The 25866-nt window shown below is 36.8% G+C and overlaps 1 protein-coding gene across 2 annotated transcripts in view; it reads left to right on the top strand.

The window, feature by feature from the left end:
* The window catches only part of SNX16 (sorting nexin 16), a 39693-nt gene extending 28231 nt beyond the window's left edge, over positions 1-11462 (top strand). For both annotated transcript variants that reach the window (XM_008689099.2, XM_008689098.2), the window contains 3 exons: positions 8596-8732; positions 9227-9346; positions 10317-11462. In XM_008689099.2, coding sequence (XP_008687321.1) covers positions 8596-8732; positions 9227-9346; positions 10317-10413 — 354 coding nt within the window. In that variant the 3' untranslated portion in view covers positions 10414-11462. The remainder of the gene's footprint in view (positions 1-8595; positions 8733-9226; positions 9347-10316) is intronic.
* Positions 11463-25866: the final 14404 nt, after the last annotated feature.

Here is a 25866-nt window from a genome sequence, read left to right as displayed (position 1 = left end):
CTTTTTTTAAATATGTTGATCACTTTTTCATGTGTTTTTTAGCCATTTATATGTTTGATGAATTGTCTTTTTAAGTCTTTTGTGCCCCCCTTTTTTTTAAGTTCGGCTGTTTTATTGAGTTGTAAGACTTCTTTATTTTGGATAGAAGTCCTTTATCAGATACCTGATTTGCAAATATTTTCTCCTATCTGTATGTGTCTTTTCATCTTCTTAATGGTGTCTAATGTCTTTAACTTTAATGAAGTTCATTTTATCACTTTTTTTATGGCTTATGGTGTAGTATCATTAAGAACTCTTTACCCAGGGGCGCCTGGCTGTCTCAGTCGGTAGAGCATCCAACTCTTGATCTCGGGCTCATGAGTTCAAGTTCCATGTTGGGTGTGGAACTACTTAAAAAAAAAAAAAAAGAACTCTTTACCTAACACAGGGTCAGAAAGTTTTCTCCTTCAGTTTTTTTCCTGGAAGTTTTATAGTTTCAGCTCTTATATTTAGTCTGTAATCCATCCTGACCTGATAGATATTGATAAGGTATAATGAGATAAGGGTCTTAAGTTCCTGTGGATACCTAATTGTGCCAATACCCTTTATTGTGTTGGCACCTTTATCAAAAATCAAATAAACATAAAGGAATGGGTTTGTTTCTGGACTCTTAATTCTCTTCCATTGATCTAGTTACCTCTCCTTATGCCAGTACCTCACACAGTCTTGTTTATTACAGTTTTCTTATGGTTACTGTTTACATAGTATATCTTTTTCCATTTTTTTGCTTTCAGTTTGAGTCTTTCAATCTAACGTCTGTCTCTTGTATATAGCATATAGTTGGGTCTTGGTCTTTTGTTCAGTCTGACATCTTTTCCTTTTACATCTGCCATTTTGCAGTTTGTTTTCTGTCTCATCTGTTTTGGTCCTGTTCCTCTTTACTGCCTACTATTGTATGAAATAAATATTTTTTGTATGCCAGTTTGATTCCTCTACAGAAGTGTTTACTTTTTTATTTTTTAATGGTTGCTGTAGGTATTACAGTATGCATCTTAACAGTCAACTTCAGGGTAATACTTAATTCCAGGGAATTATAAACTTAGCTCCAATACATCTTTTTCATCCCCCCTCCAACATGGGGCTTGAACTCACAACCCTGAGATCAAGAGTCACGTGCTCCACTGACTGAGCCAGCCAGACGCCCCCATTATTTATCACAATTTTAAATCTATATGCCATAATTCCATTAATACAGTGTAATAATTATTTCTTTATATAGTCTTTTCTCTTATAAAGAAATTAAGGGAAGAAATGAGAAAAATATAAGAGTTATAAACCCTTTCATATTTATCCATATAGTTACTATTTCCAGCCCTCTTCATTACTTGCTGTGGATTGGTATTATTATCTGGTATCACATTCTTTAAACTTCAAGGCCTTCCTTCCTTTAGTATTTTTTTAAGGCAGGTCTGATGGCAACAAATTCTCAGTCTTTGTTTATCTGGGAATGTTCATTTAGGAACGGTAGTTTAATTGATGGGGTGTTTTTTTTTTTTCACTACTTTGTGTCATTCCTCTGTCTTCTGGCTTCCATTGTTTCTGATGAAAAGCCAGCCTTTAATTATATTGTTCCCATGGACATGATGAGCCATTTTGCCCTTGCTACTTTCAAGATTTTTTTCTTTGACTTTCAGGTGTTTGATTATGATATATCAAGGTGTTTATCAAAAATTGGCTTCATCAAGCTTCTTGGATTTAGCAGATTAATGCTCTACATCAGACTTAGGAAGTTGTTGGCTATTATTTCTTCAAATAATTTTCAGCCTTTTTCTCTTGCCCTTCTCCTTCTGGGATTCCCATTACCCATATCCTTGTATGCTTCACATTGTACTACATGTTTCTGAAGTGCTGTTCATTTTTTTTTCAATCATCTTTCCTCTGTTCTTCAGACAAAATAATTTCTATTGATCTATGTTCAACCTCACTGACTCATTTTTCTGTCATTTCAAATCTGTTGAGCCCCTCTTTTTAATTTTTCACTTCAGCTATTGTGCTTTTCAACTGCAGGATTTCTATTTGCTCTTATTATTATTATAATTATTCTATTTCTTTATTGAGTCCATACTGTGTCAATTAATTACTTTGGCTTTATAATTTTTGTATCTGGCAAGAGAAGGTTTCCCTTCCTTGTTCTTCTTCAAAATTGACATTTGTTTTTCCATATGAATTTTAGAATCAACTTGTGAGTTTCATGAAAGATCCTGGTGGCATTTTGTTTGGAATTATAATACATTTATTGATTGATTTTGAAGAGCAGAATCATTATAGAATTGAATCTTCCTATCAATAGATCTTTGCTTTATTTAGATCTTTTTTAAAAGTCTTCAATAAAGGTTAAATTTTTTCCTAAAACTTTTAGGGAAAGCTGTAGAATTTATTATTTTGAGGGTTTTTTTAATCATAATTGGTATTTTTATTATATTCTCTTTTTTTTAAAGATTTTATTTATTTGACACGGAGAGAGAGAACAAGTAGGAGGAGCAGCAGGCAGGGGGAGAAACAGACTCCCCGCTGAGCAGGGAACCTTATGTGGGGCTTGATCCCAGGACTGAGAGATCATGACCTGAGCCAAAGGCAAATGCTCAACAACTGAGCCACCCAGGCACCCCTATTATATCCTAATTTATTACTGTTTTCTGTATATTTTATATGTTACATCTTTGGTGAAATCTCTGATTAGTTTGTAGATCCTTAATCATATCCCCTAATATACTAAGTTATGGTTTTTCGTTTTTAATCCTTAATATGTTTCATTCCATTTTCATATTTTTTTGTGCTAATTTGGATCTTTAGCGTTAAATAGAAACAGTTATAGCATACATCCTTTCCCTCTGTTCCTGACTTCAAAAGAAATGATTCTGTTTTTCACCATTGGATATGGTGTTTCCTACAAGCAGCTGGGAGTTGTGGGTTATGTTTGTTTATATCTTTGTTTTTAGGTTAAAGAAGTTCTGGTCCTACTTTGCTAAAGGTTGTGGCTTGTTTATGTTATTAACACTTTTGCTTCCATCTATAAAGATGATTATATGGGTTTTTTTTAATATGATACGTGATAAATCACATTCACAGATTCTCAAATGATAAAACATTCACTTCTGGGATTAACTCATTAATTCAGCATTTTTTTAATTGCTGGATTTGGATTGTAATGATTTTATTTAGAATTTTTACCGTATAATTTTCCTCTCTGTTATCGTCATTGGATCTGGCATCAGGATTATACCAGTCTTACAAGTTGAGGAATAGTCTCTTTTTCTTTTCTCCAAAACCATTTGAATAAGATCAGTATTGTTTGTTCCTTGAGTATTCATTAGAACTCACCTGTAAAACAACCTGAGTCTGGTATTTTCTTGAGTTTGTTCAGTAGTTTTATGGGTAGATTTTTAACATCTGATTACATTTCTTTAATGAATAGAGTTTATTCAGGTTGTCTGTTTCTTTAGGACTCAATTTTGATGGGTTTTTTGTTTTGGTTTGGTTTTTTTAGAAAATTGTCCAATTTGTACAGATTTTAAAATACATTGATGTAAGGCTGTTTTCTCATGATTTTTAAAAATCTCTTAACATATCTTTGAGTACCAAAAGTAGTATATTGAATTCACTCATAATGGTTGGTTGTGAATTTTTTTTTTAATTCTGTAGTTGAAATATCCTTAGTGAATCATTCCTTTTATTATTAGGTAATGACTCTTTTGTGCCTAATGTTTTCCACTTGAAATGCCATTGCTCTGAGATTAATAAAACTATACCTTTTGTGGGGGAGAAAGCAGATTTGCCTGTTGCCTGAGAAGTATTTTTCTATCCTTATAATTGAAGTGTGTTTCTTGGGGACTCCTGGGTGGCTCTGTTCGTTAAGAGTTTGCCTTCAGCTCAGGTCATGATCTCAGGGTCCTGGGATTGAGCCCGATGTCGGGCTGTCTGCTCAGCGGGGAGTCTCTTCTCCCCTGTGCTTTCCCTCTCTCTCTCTCTCTCTCTCTCAAATAAATAAATAATCTTTAAAAAAAAAAGTGTGTTTCTTGTCAGCATCATAGAGGTAGATTTTTGGCTTTTGATACAAACAGAAAAATCTTTTTTAACTGGTGAATTTATTGTGATGTGTCCAGTAATTACCAATATATGTGTATTTATTTCTGCCCTTTTATTTTATGCCTTTTATTTACCTTGCTTTTTCTCCTTTCCTTCCTTTTATATACTGAATGAGGTTTTTTTCTTCCCTTTTTCCCTCTACTCTTGGCTTCTAAGCTCTGTATTCACTGTCATTTATTTAATGGCCATATATTGTTCTCATCAAATAACTTATTTTTTTTTAAAGATTTTATTTATGTATTTGACAGAGAGAGAAACAACCAGCGAGAGAGGGAACACAAGCAGGGGGAGTGGGAGAGGAAGAAGCAGGCTCCCAGCGGAGGAGCCTGATGCGGGGCTCGATTCCAGAGCACTGGGATCACGCCCCGAGCTGAAGGCAGATGCTTAACGACTGAGCCACCCAGGCTCCCCTCATCAAATAATTTAGAACCAAGTTGTTTACAGCCTCCCCAAAGTGACCCAATGTTTCCTTTAATTACCTGCACACTTGCCACTTCCTTTCCTTACCATTTCAAGTTCTTTCGTCTCACTCTTCCCACTAGGGCTCAGTTAACTGCTCTTAAAGTACATCGTTTAATAGTTCTTTCAGTGAATGTGTGTTGGTAATGTTTCGGTCTTTAATGTTTGAAATTTTTTAAATCTTGCTCTCATTCTTGAGGTATGATTTAACTGGGTCTAGAATTCCACCTTGATAGTCCTTCTTCTCAGTGCTTTGAGGTCTTATCTGCTGCCTTTGCTGTAGACTGTTGCTGTGAAACATCTATTTTCAGTTCATTGTTGTCCCTTTCTAGTAAAATGGTTTTATTTCCTAGTATTTTAGAGGTCTTGTCTTTGATTTTAACATTTGCAGTTTTACTATCTTGTGTGTGGGTGGTGTTTATATTTGTCTTCCTTGGGATGCATTATTCTTCTAAATCTGAAAATGCTAGTATTTAATGAGTTCTGAACATTTTCTGCTGTTTTCTCACTGAGTATTGCTTCTCCTCATTCTCTCTTCTCTATTTTAGGAACTCAATTTATAAATATGTGTGTCAGTTATTTTCCTTTTCCATCTGTCTTAACCTTTCTTTCATGTTACCTGTTTCCATCTCCCTATGCTTCATTCTTCAATGAATAAATTCTGTGATTTTCCTAGTTCTAGCTTCCAGTTTACTCTGTTGTCTTCAGACAGGATTATTCTACTGTGATACTTCCATTAAGATATTAATAATATTGGGGCGCCCGGGTGCTCAGTCAATTAAGCATCTGCTTTGGCTCAGGTCATGATCACAGGGTCCTGGGATCGAGCTCCTCATTGGGCTTCCTGCTCAGCTGGGAGCCTGCTTCACCCTCTCCCTCTCCCTGCTGCTCCCACTGCTTGTGTTCTCTCCCTTTCTCTGTCAAATAAATAAGTAAAATCTTTTTTTTTTTTAAAGAAAAGTTCTTAATTATATTGACTATACTTTTCGTGTCTTGACATTCTATTGTTTTGTCTCAGGTATACCTGATATTTTTTAATAGTGGCTTTAAAAAATATTTTCAAGTCATTATACATGTTCATATTTTATGGTCTTTATCTAATAACATGCTGTCTGAAGTTTATGGAATTCTAATCCTTCTTTTCAGTGGATCGTATCCTAGTGTGTTTTGTAATTTTGGATTATAAATTCACTTTGATTAGAACTTTGTCTCCAGGAACACTGAACAGCCAAAGTTCAGGGTATATCCTTCCATAGAAATTTGTTTGCTTCTGCAGAGATACCTTGAGTATCATTGATCCTGGACCAGTTTTTATCTAATTTCTAAGCTTGGGTGTTTCTGACTAATTGTGATAGTATAAACTCAAACCAAAATCCACATGAGGCATTGGCTCATAGTTATAGATTCTTCAGGGAAGACTTTACCTCTCCCACATAGAGGCCAATATGAGACAAACATTCTTCCTTGATGTATTCCTATGTTCATGGGTGACTTTTATTGATGTCTTAGATCTTCAGAGCTGAGCAACTTCTCCTCACCCCTCCTTTGCCCACTATCCAAAGCTATGTCAGTGCACATGATGGTGGCACTTGTTTTCTTTTCTCTTTGTTTTTGTTCCCTGAGACTTACCTCTGTTTCTTGTCCACATAGCTGTTTTAAAAGTTGTTTTTTAGCTAGGTATTTTGTAGCCAGAGGCCTTAGTTTGTCTGGTCACCTACATTGTTATCAGGGAAAGTTATATGTGATTCATTTATTTTGTTTTTCTCTGTGTTCCTAGGTTCTATTTGCATGATAGTTGAACACTGTTCAGTTTTTTCATAATGTGAATATACCCAGATTTTTAAATTTGGGAATATTTATAAGGTTCATCTTATGTCATTAGGTAAAAAAGCAAGCCACAGAATGATATGTATTATATGCTTCCATCTATATAAAGACAAACATTTGAGAAACTGAAAGTAATTCAGTTGGGTGGAACATGGGTTTTGCAGAGGACCAGAGGAAAGGAAAGGTAAATACAGCAAGCTATGAAGTTGGGGTAAAAGGCATATGTCACATCATAAGGTACTTCATTTGCCAAGGTAAGATATTTGGCCTTATCATTTAGGCAGTATTAAATCATAGGTAACATGATCATATCTATTTTTTAGAAAGCCAGCTTAGATTGCCAAAGTAAATATAGGTAAACCATTTCATTTACTGGTGTTGTAGTTTGGTTAAGAACTAAAAACTGTAGAAATGAGAACAAATGACAGAAACACAAGAGGTGTTGATGAGGCAGTAGGGGATGAGGGGAAGGGAAAGTGGAAAAACTGGGTTATCCTTGGGCCATAAAATTAGGGAAATGAAGTGATTTAAGATGCTTGCCTGTTGGCTTTGATGACGATATTCCCTCGCGAACGCTATTTGGCTTGCCATCGGTACACCTAATTGAAGAGGACCAGTAGATACATGAGTGATGTCTATGCACTCAAGAAAAGGTTGAGGGCTGGAGATTAACAACAACAACATTAAACACATTGGAAGTTGATAGCATATAGTAGAGATGAGAGCTGAAGTGTTAACAGTAAGTGCAGTTGCCCAGGGATGCCATATAGAGCAAGAGAATATATAACCAAGGGCAAAACTTTGATGAATGCCCACATGCAAAGATCAAATAGAAAGCTAAGAAGTAACTGTCCAAGTTAAGAAGTGAACCAGGAAGTTTTATGGAGGCCAATGAGCGAGGATTTCATTAATTTTTTTTTTAATTAAGTCAATAGTGACATGCAGTGAAGTCAAGAACAGCACTTTGGATTCGACAATTAGAAGATCATTGTTAGCCTTTGCCTGGGCATAGTGAGTAGAGAAAAAGAGAGTGAAACTCCTAATTTAATGATTTTAGAAGTAAATGGGGGGCTAAATTTGGGTAATAAAAATCTTTGTGATAGATTTTTTCATTTTGAAAGGAAGGAGTTAGTAACTAGCAGGACTCATGATCAAGAGGGAGGTGGAGATTATTTTTTTTTTTTTTTATGGAGAAGTTTTTAGGATTTACTTAACTTCAGTCAAGTTTATTAAGTAAATTTAGGGTCTAGAGGAGGGGGAAAGGTTGAAAATTTAAGAGAAAGTGTATGTGATTGAGCACACTTCCAGAGGAGAGAGAATAGAAAGATAACTTGAAGAATCACGTGTTCTTGAGGAAAAGAACAGGATGTGAAGGTAGCTGGAATCCAGGGAGTCAGTGATTTTTTTTTTCCTGGTATAGGAATCAAGATCATCTGCTGGGTTTGGAATCAGCAATATTAACACATTATAGGGGACTTGCCAGGGGTGATGGTTTAAAATAGTCACAGAGAAGACAGGACAGGGAGTGATAGACAACTAGGCATAATTAAAAGAATTGATCTGTAGCACTGAAAGCCTCATCAAAATAAGTGACCCACATTTTTTCATGACATCATTTTTTATGATAGCACAATTTCGTTTATGTGTTTTAATCTTTATTTCAGCAGTGTTTAGTATCCTGGGTATGAAGGATAGAATGTCAATTTTGAATGAATATGGGGAAAGGAGAAGCAAGAGGAAAGCAAAAACCCAACATTGTTTAGGTGCTATGGAGGAGGTTGTTACAGTGCTATCACTGCTAAGTTAATACAAATGAATAGCCACAATTTTTCAAAAATGTATATTCATCTGGGGCTGGGCAAAAGTAGATGAAGGAGAATAGAAACTTAAAACTTGGCCACTTTTTCCCCCAATTCTACACTAGAGGGTTATCACATACTCATTTCAAGCACTGTGGTTTACTGATTAACAATTTTCAAGAAAGGGGACTTGGAGATAGAAGTCCTGCTGGTAGGTGGGGACTGAGTGTCAAGATAGCAGAGACCAAAAAAGATGAGGGAAGAGAACAGATTGTTGGGGCTGCACACATATTATTTTGATTATGTTCTTTAACTCTTCAAATAAATGCTCTTAAGGAAGATACTGCATAAGTAATTCATTTTTTCTGCATATTTTGTTTTTAAGGCTTTCTGTGAAACTTTAGAAGAGACAAACTACCGTTTTCAAAAAGAACTACTTGAAAAACAGAAAGAGGTGGAGTCACTGAAGAAACTACTGAATGAGAAGCAGCTTCATATAGAAACTCTAGAGAGCAGAATCAGGTGCCTAGCATTTTAGTCTTGCTCATTAAACTCTTAATACTCGGCTAAATGCCCTTTGTATTTTAATATGATTTAGGAAGAGTCTTAGACTCTTGGTGTACTTTCGTGTAGATTGGGAAAATTGCCTTTTGATAATTTATTTAGGAGGTTGAACATTTGAAGGTGGGAAACATCAGAAATATGAGCCTCTAGCTGTTCAAAATAAACATTATTCATTTTAACCTATTTAAATGGTACCTTTGCTTCTAGGCATTTCTGCCAACTTTTCACATATGAAAGTTGTAGTTTGCGTTCTTGTCAGCATATATTGAATTGATATTAAAATCATTTTACATTAATCCTAAGTACTAATTTCTCTATTGACTCCCAGAGTCAGCAATTTATTAGCCATATTAAGAATAGCTGAAGACTACTAAAGCTATATGTATTCACAAAAATAAACCAATACATACTTTATTTGTAGAAAATAACTTGTTGCTCTAATTTACTCTTAGAACATTGTCTTTAGAACCTGAGGAATCACTGCACATGTCAGAAACAGAAGGTGCACACATCCCAAAGGTGGAGTCCTCCACACTTGAGGTTGATCAAGATGTTTTGCATGAAGAATCTAGGTAAATAATATTTGGTTTATTATAGCCTAATCATTTGGATAATTAAAGGGAAATAGTCAAAAATATGGAGTATGTTTCTTTTTCACGAGCTCAGTGTTACTGTATCATGAATCTGCTGAGCAAATAAAGAAAGACTATAGATATTCTAGACTATTCCTAAAAATGAGCCTTTGGAATCTAGGTACTAAATATTATTACTTTGAAGATATGTCTAAATTAACTATTCAGTTAATTCATTAATTTTGTTAAGCTTGACAAATTAATCTCCCTCAGTCTTTTTCCATTCAAAAAGTGGGATACTGTAATAGCAACAAGCCTGCCTACCTAACAGGAATGATGAAAAGATAGTATATTTGAAAGCGCATAGAATATTTATTACTTATAAATCCAAACTCATTATTAATACGTTAGTGGTAGCAGCTAAGCTGTAATTATGGGAACAAATTTATGTTGGTAAAGGTCATTATAAACTGGATTTTTAGTGATAAATGGTAGTTGGAAGAGCTGAAGGAGTTAAAAATATATCTCCAAAGGTGGTGTCTGGTAATGACAACTTAAAAATATAAAATTTCTTGGGGCACCTGGGTGGCTCAGTCAGTTAAGCGGCTACTTTCGTCTCAGGTCATGATCCCAGGGTCCTGAAATCAAGCCCCACATTGGGCTCCCTGCTCAGCAGAGTCTGCTTCTCCCTCTCCTGCTCGCCCTGCTTGTGATCTCGCTCTCTATCTCTGTGTCAAATAAATAAATAAAATCATTATAAATATATATATATATAAAATAATATATATATAAAATAAAAATCATAAATATATATAATTTCTGTTCAAATATTTAAATATTATTTTTCATTAAATATTTTTCCATTAATATTTAAATAGTCTTTACATTAGATAAAAAATTTTAAAGGTAATAGTGAAGTGAAATAGCATGTATCTAATCTCTTTGTTGACATGTTTCTCTTTTCTTGCAGAACTGATGATAAGCCATGCTTAAGTTTTAGTGAACCTGAAAATTCTGTATCAGACATAGAAGTTGCAGAAGTGGCGTACAATGCAGAAGACGACTAACACATAACAAGCAGTTCCTTCCATGTATATGGTTTAGCAAATTTAGAATAGAGTGGCAAATATTTAAAAAGAAAAAAAGACTGAAGCATTTACAGAAAACAGAAAGATTGCACATGTATAAAGTTTACATAAAGATAAGTTTTTTAAGTTATTGGGATAAATGTATTCACTGCTGCTTTAAATTGTCTTTTATCCAACCTTTGTATTTAATACACTAAAAAAAAAAATCTAGTTAGAGTTCTGTTATCAAGACTCAATTCTTAAGTAATGTGCATAAATTATTTTGGTATTTTGCCAGTGTATTGCTCCAAACTAATGTATGTGCACACACTCTCGTGTGTGTGTGTGTGTGTGTGTGCGTGTTTGTGTTTGTGTTTAAAATGCCAATTTTATCAGTTAAATGGACATTAAATGCATGTTACTATCTGGTTGATATATACTTCTTTGTATCTCTGACATGATATATTTTCATTAGTGATTTAAATCAGTGGTAAAGATGAATTAAGTTTTAAATATTGATATGTTTACCATCTGTAAATAAAAATTGTCTGTTTGCAATGTTATTGCTATTTAAAAAGAAGAACTTTCTAATACCAAAGGAAAACTATTTGAAAGAGCTATAGTAACATATAATAACAAAGCTAAAGTGATAAAATAGCCTTGATTTTAAAAACTGATTCATTATTAGAATACTATAATAAGTGTTCTAGTTTATTATAATATGTTGTACTTGTTTATTTTCTACATAATCTTTATCTTAAATCTCTACCTGTAGAATCAGTGAGTTTTCCTCTTTCAGAATACTACCTCTTTTTGCTAATCAAGGTGTACTCTTTTGAAAGTATAGATTCTAAGTGAATAGGGAGTTATACAAAATATAAAGTAAAAAGCCATGTATACTATAAAGTTCCTTAGATGCGTTGACTCCTGGGATTGCATTTTTATTTCTGTATATGTGAATATGTTGCTATAATGTATTAAGGCTGATTTTCTTTTAATATTTTTAGCCAAGTGATGCACTTTATGATAATTAAACTCCTTTGTGCCAAGTTTAATTGGTGAATTTCTTTAGTAAGTGGAGTTAGGAAAAAGAATTATATAGTGCCTTCACTGTTTCACTTTTTACACCAGTCTGCTAGGGTCTGTGAGTCAGCTTTATGAAAAAGTGTTTATTTCAGAATTGCTTATAGTTGTTGAAAGTGCCTTGTTTCATTTTTACGAAATGAAGTTATTCATTTATTTTCTATTTCCACTGCTTTGCATATTGCTGTTAATAAGTGTTGTAATCATGCTAGCACTTTGAAATCCTAGTTGGTATATTGAACTGCATGTGCTTTCTAAAAGCTGAGGGAAACTTACTGGGGAAATAGAAAACAATCTCCAGTTTTGTTTTTTTCACTATCTAAAAGTTTATCAGTATCTTGATGTACATATTAAAATATAGTTGTTTAAAATTCTACTTATGTAGATTAAGAGATCAAGTGGCTGTTGTTAACTTTTGATCCAAAAAGGAGACTGCTTACCAAAGTACCAAAAATTTTAAAAGCCTTTGTCAAAATGCACAAGTATGTTCTGTCTCGGAATATTTTCCCCAAAGTATACTAGAAGTGTGTTTACTATCCTGGGAGACAGGAAGAATATAATACACTATTCTCTTTGTTCATTTCAAAATATTCTAGGCTTGAAAAGGTTTGAAAAGAACATTTAAGTTAGTATCATTTTTAGTCTAATGACAAGATGATCTTTGCTAAATCCCAGATATTATATTGCCACATACATGTCTGTTCTAAAGTGAACCATACACTTCCAAAATCTGGCCTTTCAGAAGATTGTATGTAAAGTTTTGGATGGGTGAAGAAAAACACTTGTTAATTAGATAAACCACTCTTTATATTTAGAATTTACTTTTTTTATTTTTATGCTGCATTTTATTCCCACTATCATATTCATTTAATAAATTATTTTTTCAGTACAGCAGTAGCTGTGTTGTTTAGATCTGAATACCATTTTCCCCCTTCAATTTCGGTGTCCTCTCTATCCCTTACAATTATTGTAAATTTCATTATACTTAACTGCTGCATTTCACAGAAGTGGAATGAGTTCATGATTTTTCTTTTTAGGTTTACACTTTATATTACTGGTGATTTTAAGTCTTTGTGAATAGGTACAGTGCACTTCAAATGTAACCAATATTGATTAAAAAAAGTTGAACATAATGCAAACAGGAAACACTTTTGTGAATAATCTTTTAACCTTTTAAAAATCAAGTTCATGTGTAGGTAGTAAAACCATAAACCAGCATTTTAAAATGTGCTTTATTTGTCTATTCTGAGAGTAGACATTTAAAGCACATTATTGAGAAAACCATGTTCCTCAAATAATCTATGTAGTCTATTTCAACTATTTATGATATTAGAAGGGAACAGTGGTCTAGGGTGTAAAAGTAATTTGTCTAGTTTTGAAATGGGTTTTGTTACTTACAGGAATAGAGGAGTTTGGGGATTATGTTAAAAACAAGTCTGTATTCTCAACCAGTAAAGAGAGGAATCTAAATTGTATCCTCTGGGAAATTTTCAAAGAGCTACATATTTGATCCACATTTTAGTTCTTCCAAAAGGTAATAGATTTATCTTTATTGCGTTGCATTTTGCTTCTATGCTGTGGCGTTCTACTAGCAAAACAATCATCAGAACAGGCTGATGCCTGTTATACCACAGTGTACCCTTTATGAGGACTCATGAGAGAAAATTCTCTTAGGTCTCAGCAGCAGTAAAACCAGTGCTTTTCTTAAAGAATTGATTTGTTTTTATCTTAAACACTTTATTACTCTCTCTTTTTTGATTTGGTTTTTGGGCAGCCTTAAGCCAAATTGTAGTTCACCTTAGCTACCATATAGAGCCTTAGGAGTTGTGCTTTTGTGTAGTAAACATGACTTTATTTTTCTTATTTTCTCAACCCCCTTTTCCTCCTTATTTAAGGTCTTCAATTAGAACAGATGTATTTTTCTTCTGATAAAGTCTCCGATTTGAATGATATTTTAGACTACATTAGGGAAGAACTTGTCATAGCCTGTACTAACACAATTACTGCACCACTAAGGATGGCAGTAATTACACAAAACTAAATTATTATTCTCTTTAAAAGACATTCTTAAGTAGGACCAGTGAATATGGAATGCAAACTTAGAAATTAACTAGTGGTAAGCTATGGGTAGGTTCTTGGTTCAAAATACAATATTGATAAACTCAGATTATGGTTTTAACCATCGCCTCAAATCAGAAGACCCCACTTGCCACTTCCTTGTGTATCACTGACAGAAAAGTAGAATGGTGTCATTAGCTCCACACAAAACAATAATAAACAATATGGCTAATGTATACCCAATAGCTAAAGTTAGTGTTTTATTGTGATAGATACAGATAAGACTTGGTATAGACTTTGCCCTAATGAGACGTGTTGCAACCTAGCTAACTGTAATCAAAGAAGTATTGGTTAAATGCTGGATAAAGTTCTTTGCTAAGGTGTGAAATGAAAAGCCCACCTTGGGGTGTTTAAGCCCATAACTTGAGGATTATTTCTTAGTATTAGCTCATCTGCCAGTCCAGTTTTCCAGTAACCCTGTAGAGCAAATACCACCATTCATTGACTAACCCAAAAGTTTCTGTACCCACTTCAAAATAGGAATGGGATAAACTAAATAGTTGTTTTCTCAGCTCCCCTTGGAACTAGGTTTGAGCCTGTGACACGATTATGGCCAGTGTGATGGATAGAAGTGTGCTGATAGCTTCTGGGAAATGACTTGTTTTTCCTGTAAGAGGGTAAGTATGCTGCTCATACAGCCTCTCCCCGTTCCTCTTGTTTTGATCTCAGTTTATGTAGAGAGGTACTATGGAAACCATATTGCAAATATGAGGTGTGACAAGTATGAGGGAAGAGTAAGGGAATCACAGAGACTAGCCACTTGTGAAACCACTAAGAATTGGTTTTTTGTTAATTGTACCAAGATAAAAGCTATTTTTAATTTGAATTATAGGTTTAACCTTAGGGGGTAAACGGCTTTCAAACAGAAAGACTTCTTCCTGTGATGATATTGCATATTTTGTTAGTAAAGAAAAATAAAGGAGAAATTATTTTTTCTTGAAAGCTAAAAGAGAACCATCTAGTAGACATATCAAAGATCACTTACTTCTGAGTCTCCTTTTGGCAAACCAAATGTGAAGGAGAAAACAATCTATTCTACACATATGTAGTAGTCTGCTCAGGCTGCTGTAACAAAACCACAGACTAAATGGCTTAAACAACAGGAATTTATTTTCTCAGTTCTGGAGGCTGAGTGCCAAGGTCAAGGTGCCGGCAGAGTTGGTGTCTGATGAGGACACTCTGGGTTACAGAAAGCAAGCTCTCTGGTGTCTCTCATAAGGACATTAGTCCTGTTGGATCAGGACCCCACCCTTTGATCTCATTTAACCTTAATCACTTCCTTAGAGGCCCCATTTCCAAATACAGTCACATGAGGGGGTTGGGGCTTAAACATATGAATTTGAGGGGGCACAAACATTCAGTACATAACAGTATAGGATAGATCATCATTTAAATGCTTACAAAGATATTTCTCAGTTCAAAAGATTAAAGTAGATAGCCTATTCTTTAATTTGTCAATTGAACAAACATTGACCAAACAATGTTTGGTCAAGAACAAACATTCTTCCACGTGTCAGCTCTGGGTTATAAAAATTGTTAAGAACCACATGATCCCTTCAAGGAGTTCAGACCAATACAGCGTTTTACACAGGCTAGTCCGTACATTGTGCAGCCTTGTGGTAAGTGTGGTGTAGTTGTAGTATTCGTGATGAATTGTGGGAATGAGAAGGCTGGAAAGGAGGGCAAATATTGGTCAGCAGTAGAAGTGTAGAGCTTTAGCTGCTTCTTAAAAGCAACAGGGCCGGTGATGGGTAGTAAGGAGGGCAGTATTGCATGGAGCACTGGGTGTTATACGCAAACAGTGAATCATGGAACACTACATCAAAAACTAATGCTGTACTGTTTGGTGACTAACATAATATAATAAAAAATTAAGAAAAAAAAGTGGCAGGGCATGCCAAGTAGGTCTGCTTCAGCCTGTGCAAGTGGCAAGGATCATTATTCCTAATTCTATTTCCCCTGTCCAGTATATCAATTCTAGCTCCAAAGGAGAAGCCCACTCCCCTGATGTGATAGGCCAAAGAGGGACACACAAACCATACTGCGTACCGTAGACATTTTATTTTAACTTAATGCATGAATATTCATTTGCCAAAGTTCAAATGGAGGTGCAAAGCCTTTGTTTGGTACAATTTTACTAATGAGTGCTTCTGATTTTCTCTTGCTAAGCTGTACCCCTCATGCATTTTCTTTTTTTTTTTTTTAAAGATTTTATTTATTTATTTAACACAGAGACAGCCAGCGAGAGAGGGAACACAAGCAGGGGGAGTGGGAGAGGAAGAAGCAGGTTCGTAGCGGAGGAGCCTGATGTGGGGCTCGATCCCATAACGCCGGGATCATGCCCTGAGCCGAAGGCAGACGCTTAACCGCTGTGCCACCCAGGCGCCCCCCCTCATGCATTTTCTGATTCCTAGCTTTAGTTTCAGTAGACAAGGCATACGATGTGTACGAAGGAATCTATGGCAGATAGCACAATTTTTACTGGTTTTTTTTATCCTGTATTTCTATCTTGCCTATATTTTCATCAAGTCTTTCCAAACTGATCTAGTTTTCCCTAGAAATGATCATTTGTTCTCATATTTCATTGTTTTGTATAATAACCTTATTTAAAATTTAATTTTAGGGGTAACTGAGTGGCTCAGTCAGTTAAGCAGCTGCCTTTGGCTCAGGTCATGATCTCAGGGTCCTAGGATCGAGTCCCTCATCGGGCTTCCTGCTCAGTGGGGAGTCTGCATCTCCCTTTCCCTCTGCCCCTCCTCCTGCTTGTGTGCTCGCTCGCTCTGTCTCAAATAAATAAAATCTTACAAATAAAAATTTTAAATATAGCTAGTATACACAAATTTGGACACAAACTGATGCTTAGAAATCACACAGTTCTCTTGGGAGGAAAGAGGAATGTGCAGGTGTTTTAAAAAGAAACCACCTAGCCACAAACATTCAGGGTGTCCTGAATGTCAGCACATTTTATACAGAAGATGCAGAACTTAGGTCAATTATGAATTGATCACCAGGATCTCCCTTCCCTGCATCCACCTTCCCCCCACTATAATCCAGTCTCCCACGACAGCCATGGTTTTCTTTTTGAAAAACATAAATCACAGCATGTTTTTTCTCTACTTAAAAACTTTCAAAGTTTTCCCATCATGATTAATATTACAACTTTCAGACATCTTTATCCTTCAAACATGATTTTACTCTCCCAATTGCTCTCCTTAATGGTAGTGCACATGGCCCCTTTTCTGTTCCTTGAGTCTCGTAAGGTCTTCTTCCTCCTAACCTGGCCATATCTCCTATCTAGAATGCTCTCCCAGAATCCTGGCAGGCTCTTCTCTTAAATCATAGGTTAGATATGACCTCTGTAGGCAACCTAAAATGACAGTCACCTCCATCTTAGATTTCTTTTTCTTTTATTTTAAGATTTTATTTATTTTATAGAGAAAGAGCACAAGCAGGGAGAGGAGTAGAGGAGGAGAGAGAGATGGGAAAGAATCTCAGGCAGGCTTTCTGCTGAGCGCAGAGCCCACCACAGGGCTTGATCCCAGGACCTATGAGATCATGACCCTAGCCAAAAACAAGAGGCTGATGCTCAACCAGCTGAGGCATCCAGGGGCCCCATACCCTATATTTTAAATTTGGAAGACTCAAATAGGCTTTATCCAGTTTACAAATGTTTTACGTTCTAACCACATTTCCAAGTGCTGCATTCAATAAATGGCAGCTTATCAAACTAAACTTAAAATGCCTTTTAGATTATAATGTCCTGGAAATTTGTATAATGTTTGCAATGGGACAAAATGGTTTTGAACTGGTAATTAAATGATAATGTAATAACATATTTATCTAGACACACAGGGCTTGAGGGAATCAGTTAGTGACGAAAGGTAAGTGAAGATTTCTGTAAAGACTCTAATGGGAGATAGCAAAGTGTGCCAGACCAAACACAGAGATGACTGCAGTTTTGAAGTCTGCTAAAAAAAAAAAATGACAACTCTGACTACCTCAACTAAACAGGCAGTGCAAAAGATTTACACCATAAGGATACAAGTGAGCAAGGAGATGGCTCCACCTGTCCTCCCCAGTTCCTCATGAAGGCCTCCTAGGTGGTGCTTCCTGCAGCACACGTGGGGTGACTGAGTGCCCCAGTCACAGGAGCCAAGAAAGCACTGGCCTTCTGTGCTTTCTGTGCCATCAGGCTGCAGTAGAACCATGTCAAGTCATAAAGGTTTTCCTTTACGGAAGTTCCTTGCAGTTCCAAAATACCTGACAATTCTGTTGAGTGTCTTCTTGAGTGCAGCGGGCCAAGGCCTGGCCTGGCCTGGCCCTAGCTCATAAGAATAAGGAGGTGGCTGGCACGGAATTTCTTTGTTAGCCTAAGTCTATCAATCACCAGCACTAATCTTATGCCTATTAATCAAAATAAGGTCTGTTTTTGCTTAAAACAGAATCATGTTTTTACTGTGGTAAGTAGACAGGAATTAGAAGACAGCGGAAGGAGTGAGAGTTGGCCCATATTGGATTAACTAAAGTATACATATAAAAGAAGACAAAGCAACAGCAGCTCATGGGCTCAAGTCCCCGTGGATACAGAAAGATGAGCAGAGGAGTGTGCTGGATACACCAGGCAGACACAAGCAGCCAGGCACTCCGTCTGGTATGTCCATAAGGTACACGGCAGACCTCTACCCTTCAGATACTAAATCAATGATTAATTTAATTGGGTCTTGGAGAAGTTGGTTTTATAATATGTGAACAACTTTATGTTCAAAATAAGACTTCAACTGTATGTACTGAAAGAGAAAACATTTAAGAACATCTTTCACTTTTTTAGCCAGATAATACATGAATTCCTCAGTAAAAGTTGATGTAACTTACATAGATACATATTTACAATGCCTTCCTCAAAATATTTTTTTTAATCTGTTGGGTTTTACTTTTCTGAGCATTTCATATCTACGAAGCATTTCCTAATTTTCTCCAGTTCTTAGAGCCCCAGAACTTTCCAAGTTCACTTGCCTCTTACCCCAGTTCCAGTTAAGAATATACCTTAAAATTGAACAGAGCTATGTTTGAGTTTTGGTTCTGCTTCTTACCAAGTGGGGCAGATTATTTTGCTTCTCTGAGCCTTGGTGCTTATATAAAACAAAGATAATTATAGTGCTCACCAGTTTGGTATGCTGAAAGCAGTACCTGTGAAAGCAGGTGTCAAGTGCTCAGAAACATTTGATGCATTGCCCTCAATTACCCAACACTTTGTCATCTGTATCCATGCAGGCATTTAATCAACAGAAGTTATTGGCCATCTACTGTGTGGTAGGGCACATGCCTGACATGTGCGGCAATGAACAAGGCCCTTTGTGACCCAGCTCTTTGTGTGACCTTCCTCCTAGGATGCCCAGGAAGTTAGACTCACAGTGCCTGTACATTCCTCCAGCAGAATACTTACTACTTCATATTGTACTCCTTTGTTTTCAGTCCATCCACCACATAGACTTAAGCAGCCCTTGACTGCTTATGCCATAGCACTGAGATACACACGCCAGGGGTTCAATATATTTGTTGCACATGAATGGATTGTGACCAACCTTGGAAATAACATTTTAAAATTGGGTATTTGGAACTCTTAGCCCCCAGTCAATTAATACTTTATAAACTACTCGCAAGTCCACATTGGACCTGGGGGGTTCTATTCTAACTAGGAATACTTTAGAAATTAGCTGGTCCAAACTGCATGAAGCCCTTTCGTAGAAAGTCTGCTATGCCCACAGAAGCAACAGTGATCAGGAAGGATCTGCGTGGTTGTCAGGTGGCAGTTTGCAGACAGACTCTACTTCCCTAGACATGAATCCTAGAACTTGTATGCCCGAAAGCCCGTCAAGTCTCCTGCTCCAAACCTCTCGTTTTGCAGATGAAACCTCAAACCAGAAAAACTATAGGAATGCAGTAAGCAAGTGGTGGGGCATCATGGAAAAAAGTCTCTGTGGCTCCCGTCTAGTGCTTCTCTTTCCTATGTTTGGTTGTATCCATAAAGACTTCGTGAATGAGGTTTCATAGCCATTATCTACGAATTCTTCTCCAGAGCCGGTGAAGGGAGAGTTCTCAATTTTGTCCCTGAGCCCAGGTTCCAGTTCTCCCTCTTGATTTAGGTTGACAAGGGATGTTAGTGAAGAAGGGTCATGAGTCATGCTTTAATACCAACAACAGCCAGGATGAAGGACTTCTGACATGAACCTAGCTGCATGCATCATACCCACTTCTCTGAAGTCTTTGAAAATCGCTGCCCTTCCAATGCCTGGAATCTCATAACTAAGAAGAACTGCTCCTCTGAATTAATGGAAACACGTGTCCCCTCAGTCACTGCTACAATCGTGCAGCCTCTCTTTCTGCCGATGAGCAGTGAAAACTTTCCTCTGAGGCTGCTTGTTAGAGAAGTTGCCTCTGTTGTGTGTACGGCTGAGCAAGGTTGCTGGGTCCTATAAATTCCTTGAGTAGACCAAGGCCTCTCCTGAGGGCCACTCTGGGCATCACTGCAACCCTGATCTGTTTCTTGCCCCTGGCAACACTACCTGACTGGTCTGCAAGATGCACTGGAGTGTGAGATGAAGCAAAAGCAAGGATTCCAAAGACTACTTACTTTCAGTTAAACCATATGGCCTGTCTTGTTGTCTAGTTTATAAAGAACCATTTTCAATTCTAAAGTTTCAATTAATAAAATCCAACTGCTATCAATTTCCCACGAACAGAGCAGCCTACAGGCCATTAAGCGGGCGTCTTGTCTTCGCCTTTCCGATGAGCTTAGAGTGCCGCCTAGTGGGAAGGATGTGTACTAGCACTTGATAACAAACTCCGTAGAGGAAAACACTACCAGGGGAGATGTCAGGAACGCAACAAATGAAAATTCCAACAGTCTCAGTACTCTACTGCTGTTTCACGGGTTTGTCAGACCTAAAGGAGGTATATTCCAATATTGATCTCGACTATCTCATTTAAGAAAGTGTACTACCTGAATGAGGGTATTCATCCCACCAGATCTCAACTAACCTAAATAGGATTGTATTTCATTTACCATAGAATATTTGGTAAATTTTTCCGTTTAACTTCGTAAAGTAGGAACATGAAAGTGAACCATGCCTTACCCATTTTTTTTTTCTATCTGAAATGCTAAAAAGTCATTATCAGCTAAAAAGTCATTATCGGGGGGCCTGGGTGGCTCATTCATTTAAGCCTCTGCCTTGGGCTCAGGTCCTGGGATGAAGGCCAGTATCAGGCTCTTTGCTTCTCCCTCTGCCTGCTGCTCCCCCTGCTGTGCACGTGCTCTCTCTCGCGCGCGCGCTCTCTCTCTCTCTCTCTCTGACAAATAAATAAACCTTAAAAAATAATAAAAATAGTCATTATCAAATTTTGATAAACTTTTCTATTTATTCAATTCTGTTATTTTACCTATTTAACACTGGGATGCCGGCTACACAACATTGATAGGTGCCTGTTTCCTTAAGTTCTTAATTGTTCTGTACCAGAACTCCTCCCCACATTTTCATTCTCTCACGTGCTCTTTATTCCTTTACAAAACCTTTTTCTTGTTCTTTATTTTTTTTAACTTCAGCTAGTTTTCTAAAAATTGTATGTCTGATTTTTTTGTCACCTTATTTTGAAAAAATAAATTTTTTCTCTTACTCCGTATCTTCCTTTTGAGGAGGAGTTTGATAATCCGAGAGCACTAGATTTGTTCGAATAATTAGAAGACGGAAAGCTGCTATTTGACTAGATAGAAATGGGACATTTTCCCATACTGTCAAAACCTATCACAGAAGCTAGAAAACCACCTGGATTTTCTACTATTTATCCCACTCCTTCCTCAGCTGAATTTCCACTCACTGGATGTTAGCCTTCCTCTTCTCTCTACAGCTGCAAGTTTTTTACTCCAAAGTCTGATGCTTCTACAGATTATCCCTTGCTCTACAGCCCTCTAATGATAGTGGCTCTAAACACCCCAACTTTGATGTCTAAAGCCAAACTGATCCTTTTCATCCCCAGCCCCCGCCCCAGGTCTGCTCCTGTCCTGATATCCCTTATCTCATAGAAAATGGCCCAACTATAAGCCAAGTCACTCAAACAAGAAATCAAGGATTATCTATGACTCCTTGGACACCTTTGACCTTCCTCTATATCCAAACCCCATTGCCATGCTCTCAGCTCAGGCCAGCCTCTCAGTAGATGTCTCCGTGTTCACTTTGCTCCTCTCCAATCTGTTCTCTATTTTTGTGGTACATTAAACTTTGTAAAATGCAAATTGATCAACATTTAAGAATCCTCCATTGACTCCCAAATTTTTCAGCATAAATCCGAACTCCTACACTAGGGTATACAAGGCCTTCACCATCTGGCTCCTAGCAGCCTCGTCTTCCTCACTCACGGTCCTACACCCAGTGTTCCAGCCATCCCAGAGGCCAGCCTACCCACCTCTACCCCCCTGCCTTAGCTACCGCTCAATGCCTCCTCAGACGAGTTCCTTTAGTACTTAACTCGGAACAGGCTGTCCAGAAGGCCAGCCTAAGGCATCCGCGCAACACTGAAACACCACATTGCATTGCATTGTCTTTTTTATGTGCTGGCCCTCCCCCAGCTAGACTTCTTGAGGGCAGCAACAGTTGTTATCCATTTTTGAAAACCTAATGCCCTACAGAGTGGTTGTTATATTCGTTGGAGAAGTTGAGACCAAGATGATAATGGAGAACCTTTGTGACTTCTTACCACGTGCCTGGTGTGACTTCTGCGATTTTTCTTTGTGACTTCTTACCATATGCCTGGTCTAGACTTCTGCGATTTTTCATTACTTAAATTAAAATAACCTTCTAGGAGAAATACCAGTTAAGAGTCTAATGTTTTGCTATGAAGTGTTCACCCTTTTCACAGTCTGGCTCTCTGCTGCCCTCTTCACCCAAGGAAAGGCAAGGAATGGTCCTTTCTTATGTTCTACTACTGGCCTGGAACTATTTCCCTAAGGATTTTATGCCTGTGTGTGTCATCTTGTGAGGGAAGTGCTAGTATCAGCAGAGATGTAGGGAAGAGATTAAGGAGATAGGTATTAAATGAAAGGAGACCTGAATTCAAATTCTTAATCTTAATTTAGCAATTGTGTGGCCTCAGGAAGGTGCTTAATGTCTTTGAGCCACTTTCAATCTATTAATGGCTACTTATTTTATTACCTACTACATGAATACCTATTTCATTGCCATGTTTTACAAACTAAATGAAATATTAAATAAGACCCTTTGCACTTAGTTGGCATGTAGATACCATATGACAGATGGTGATAATTGTTATTTAAGATACCTTTGTTGCTCTGAGAATTGACAACAGCATAAAGAAGGCATTTGTTAAGCATTAACTTTGTACCGAGTACTGTACTAGCCTTACATACATACTCCCATTTAAATCTCACGACAATCTGATGAGATTAATTGTAGTATCCTTTTAGTTCATTCAAGAATTTCAGCCTCAGAAAGATTAAGAAACTTTCCCAAGTTCACATTGCTAGACTGTGACCTACCTAAGAGTAGGATCTGTGTCTTGTTTAAATTCCCACCATCTATCATCGAGTAGTTTTTGGCAAACAAACACATGAACAAATGAATGAATGAATTGGGCAACATATAAATGAAAATATAAGCCTTATTTTCCAGGTAGCACAGACTTTACATGTATCACACTCAAGGAAACAAGTCTTACTGAAATATTAAGAAATCATGCAGATTGTTATTATGGATTCATAAAAGGTACAGAGTGTTACACACCACTTTATGCTGAATCTATTGGTTTATACAATATATTTCGGTTCCAAGTGTCTCAGGAAATCTGTGGCCAATTATTAGCTGACCACTAATGGAATAGAGACTTCAAGGGACACACACAACAAAGAATATAGACTTCATAAAATTAGTTCAGAAAGATAATTAAACAAACAAGTACAAGAATCAACAACAACAAACACTAAAAGTGGGTTATACTATTCAAATATATAATATTGAAAATGTCCCATTTTCAACAAAAAATTATGAGACACACAAAGCAACAAAAAAGTATGGTCCACACACAGGAAAAGAAAAAATGAAAAAACAATAGTGTAGAATAGAAACTGTGCTTTAAAAAGCCCAGATGTTAAACTTACTAGACAAAGACTTTAAATTGGCTATTTTAAGTACGTTCAAACAATTTCTAAAGAGCTAAAGGAAATGATTAAACTCTCCAGTTAAAAGAGATTGGTGAATGGATTTTTAAAAGTAATATCCAATTACATGCTGTCTACAAAAGACTCACTTTAGATTCAAGCACAGATATAGATTGAGAATAAAAAGATGGAAAAATATATTCCATGCAAACTGTAATCAAAAGAGGTCTGGAGTAGCTATATTAATATCAAACGAAGTAGGCTGTATCACAAAGATGTCGATATTAAAGAGATGGCAGGAAAACCAGAGGAAACTTCTAACTTGTACTTGACTGGAGCTTGGGATAGAGCTCACAGTGAGAGATATACATGATGACAGAATCATGATTTATTAAACTCTGTGTGTGTGTGTGTGTGTGTGTGTGTGTGTGTGCAGGAATCTTCCCCACAGATTTCCTCTACTCAGTAAGACCACCAACCTATCACTGCAAAGGCAGTAAGCAGGAGAAGGGGGTGGAGGGGGCACCAGAAGTGCTCACTTCATTTGTCATTTGTCTCTCTCAGGAATCACAGTCTACTGCGGCCTGTTGTCCAATGTCTGTAAACTATTGTTTCATGTATTTTGTCCAGTTGTCTAGTTGTTTGAGGGTGGGGGGTAAATCCAGTTCCTGTTATTCTATCATGGCCCAAAAATATGTAAAAAGTTCATAGTCATTCATTTAGTAAATGTTTATTGAATACCTAATGTATATGAGGAACTGTGCAGAATCCTGGGATGCACTATTGAACTGGAAGAGGTACAGTCCATGCCCTCATGGTTACCCAGCCCAGCAGGGAAGAACAAAAATAATTAAGCAATCATTCAAGCAATATGAACCCTGATAGATGATTAGAGAGAGCAGAGTACTGTGAAAGCATACAACAGGGAGACTTGATTTAATCTGTGCAATCAAGAAAAGTTTCCCGAAATAAAGAACATTTTAACTAAGATTTAAGGAATAAGTAAGATTTGGTATCTGTGTGTGGATAGTGGGAAGACTGCTCAGAACAACATATGCGAAAGGCCTGTGGCAGGATGGATCCATTAGAGATCAAGTCCAACCCTTAGAGTTCCCAATGAAGAAACAAAGGTTCGGAGTTTATGACATAGATGATCATACTGTGTTAGCAGCACAGCAGGGGCTGGAATCCAGGACTCTTACCTCCAGCTTTAGTGTTCTTTCCATTCCACTACACAGCTCAGCAAATGTAGGGAATACTAGAACATTTTATATAATGACATTTGTCATTTTATGGTCCATGACATATTATGGGCAATACATAATTTTGTCATTTATTTTCATTTAAAAATAATTATGACCAAAATTTTAGTCATGATATACTTTTAATTGCCTCTATTTTTATGTATTTACAAGGAATATGCCATAAAGGGTAAATAAATGTACAAGAGGGCACAAAATAGAAAAGAATGAACATTCACACATTCAGCACGCCAAAGCCATAACAGCATCATAATGGCCTGGGAGTGTTAACATGGCTTCCTAAGTGGCTAAATTATACCCAGGAGATCCTCGCTCAGCAGTGTAAGCTGTTAGTGCTTTAAGACATTTTGGGAAGTGCATCCATTGCCCCATTCCAAGCTTAATTGCCATAATAAATGTCAATTAAAGCTCCTTTAAGATTTTAAACTGCAAAATTCAAATGAAACTACTTATGTATAGACTCACACAAGACTTCCCAACATGAAGTCTCTCCTACAAGAGACATGGTGTATTTACATTTACCATGGGATAGATATGTTCTAACAGATACATACAGCAAACTTGCATTCACTTAGAAAAGAAAGTTTTTTTCTCTAGCTATCAACACATCACTTTTACATGGCTTATAAACTGTTACATGTTTTATATGTTAATAGAAGCCCATTTTCTTTCAACAAATGTATAGAGAACACCAACTATGTGCCGGGACCGGAAGTACAGTAGCATGTAACAAGATAGAATGCCCCCACCCACCAGCATGGGGAGATCCTCCAAGATGCTAGCAGGAAGTCCCTTTCCATCCCTGATTGGATGTGTACACATGAG

The sequence above is a fragment of the Ursus maritimus genome, unplaced genomic scaffold (genome assembly GCF_017311325.1).
Source record: "Ursus maritimus isolate PB19 unplaced genomic scaffold, ASM1731132v1 scaffold_9, whole genome shotgun sequence".
Taxonomy (NCBI): Eukaryota; Metazoa; Chordata; class Mammalia; order Carnivora; family Ursidae; genus Ursus; species Ursus maritimus.
This window is presented reverse-complemented; position numbering and strand designations above follow the sequence as displayed.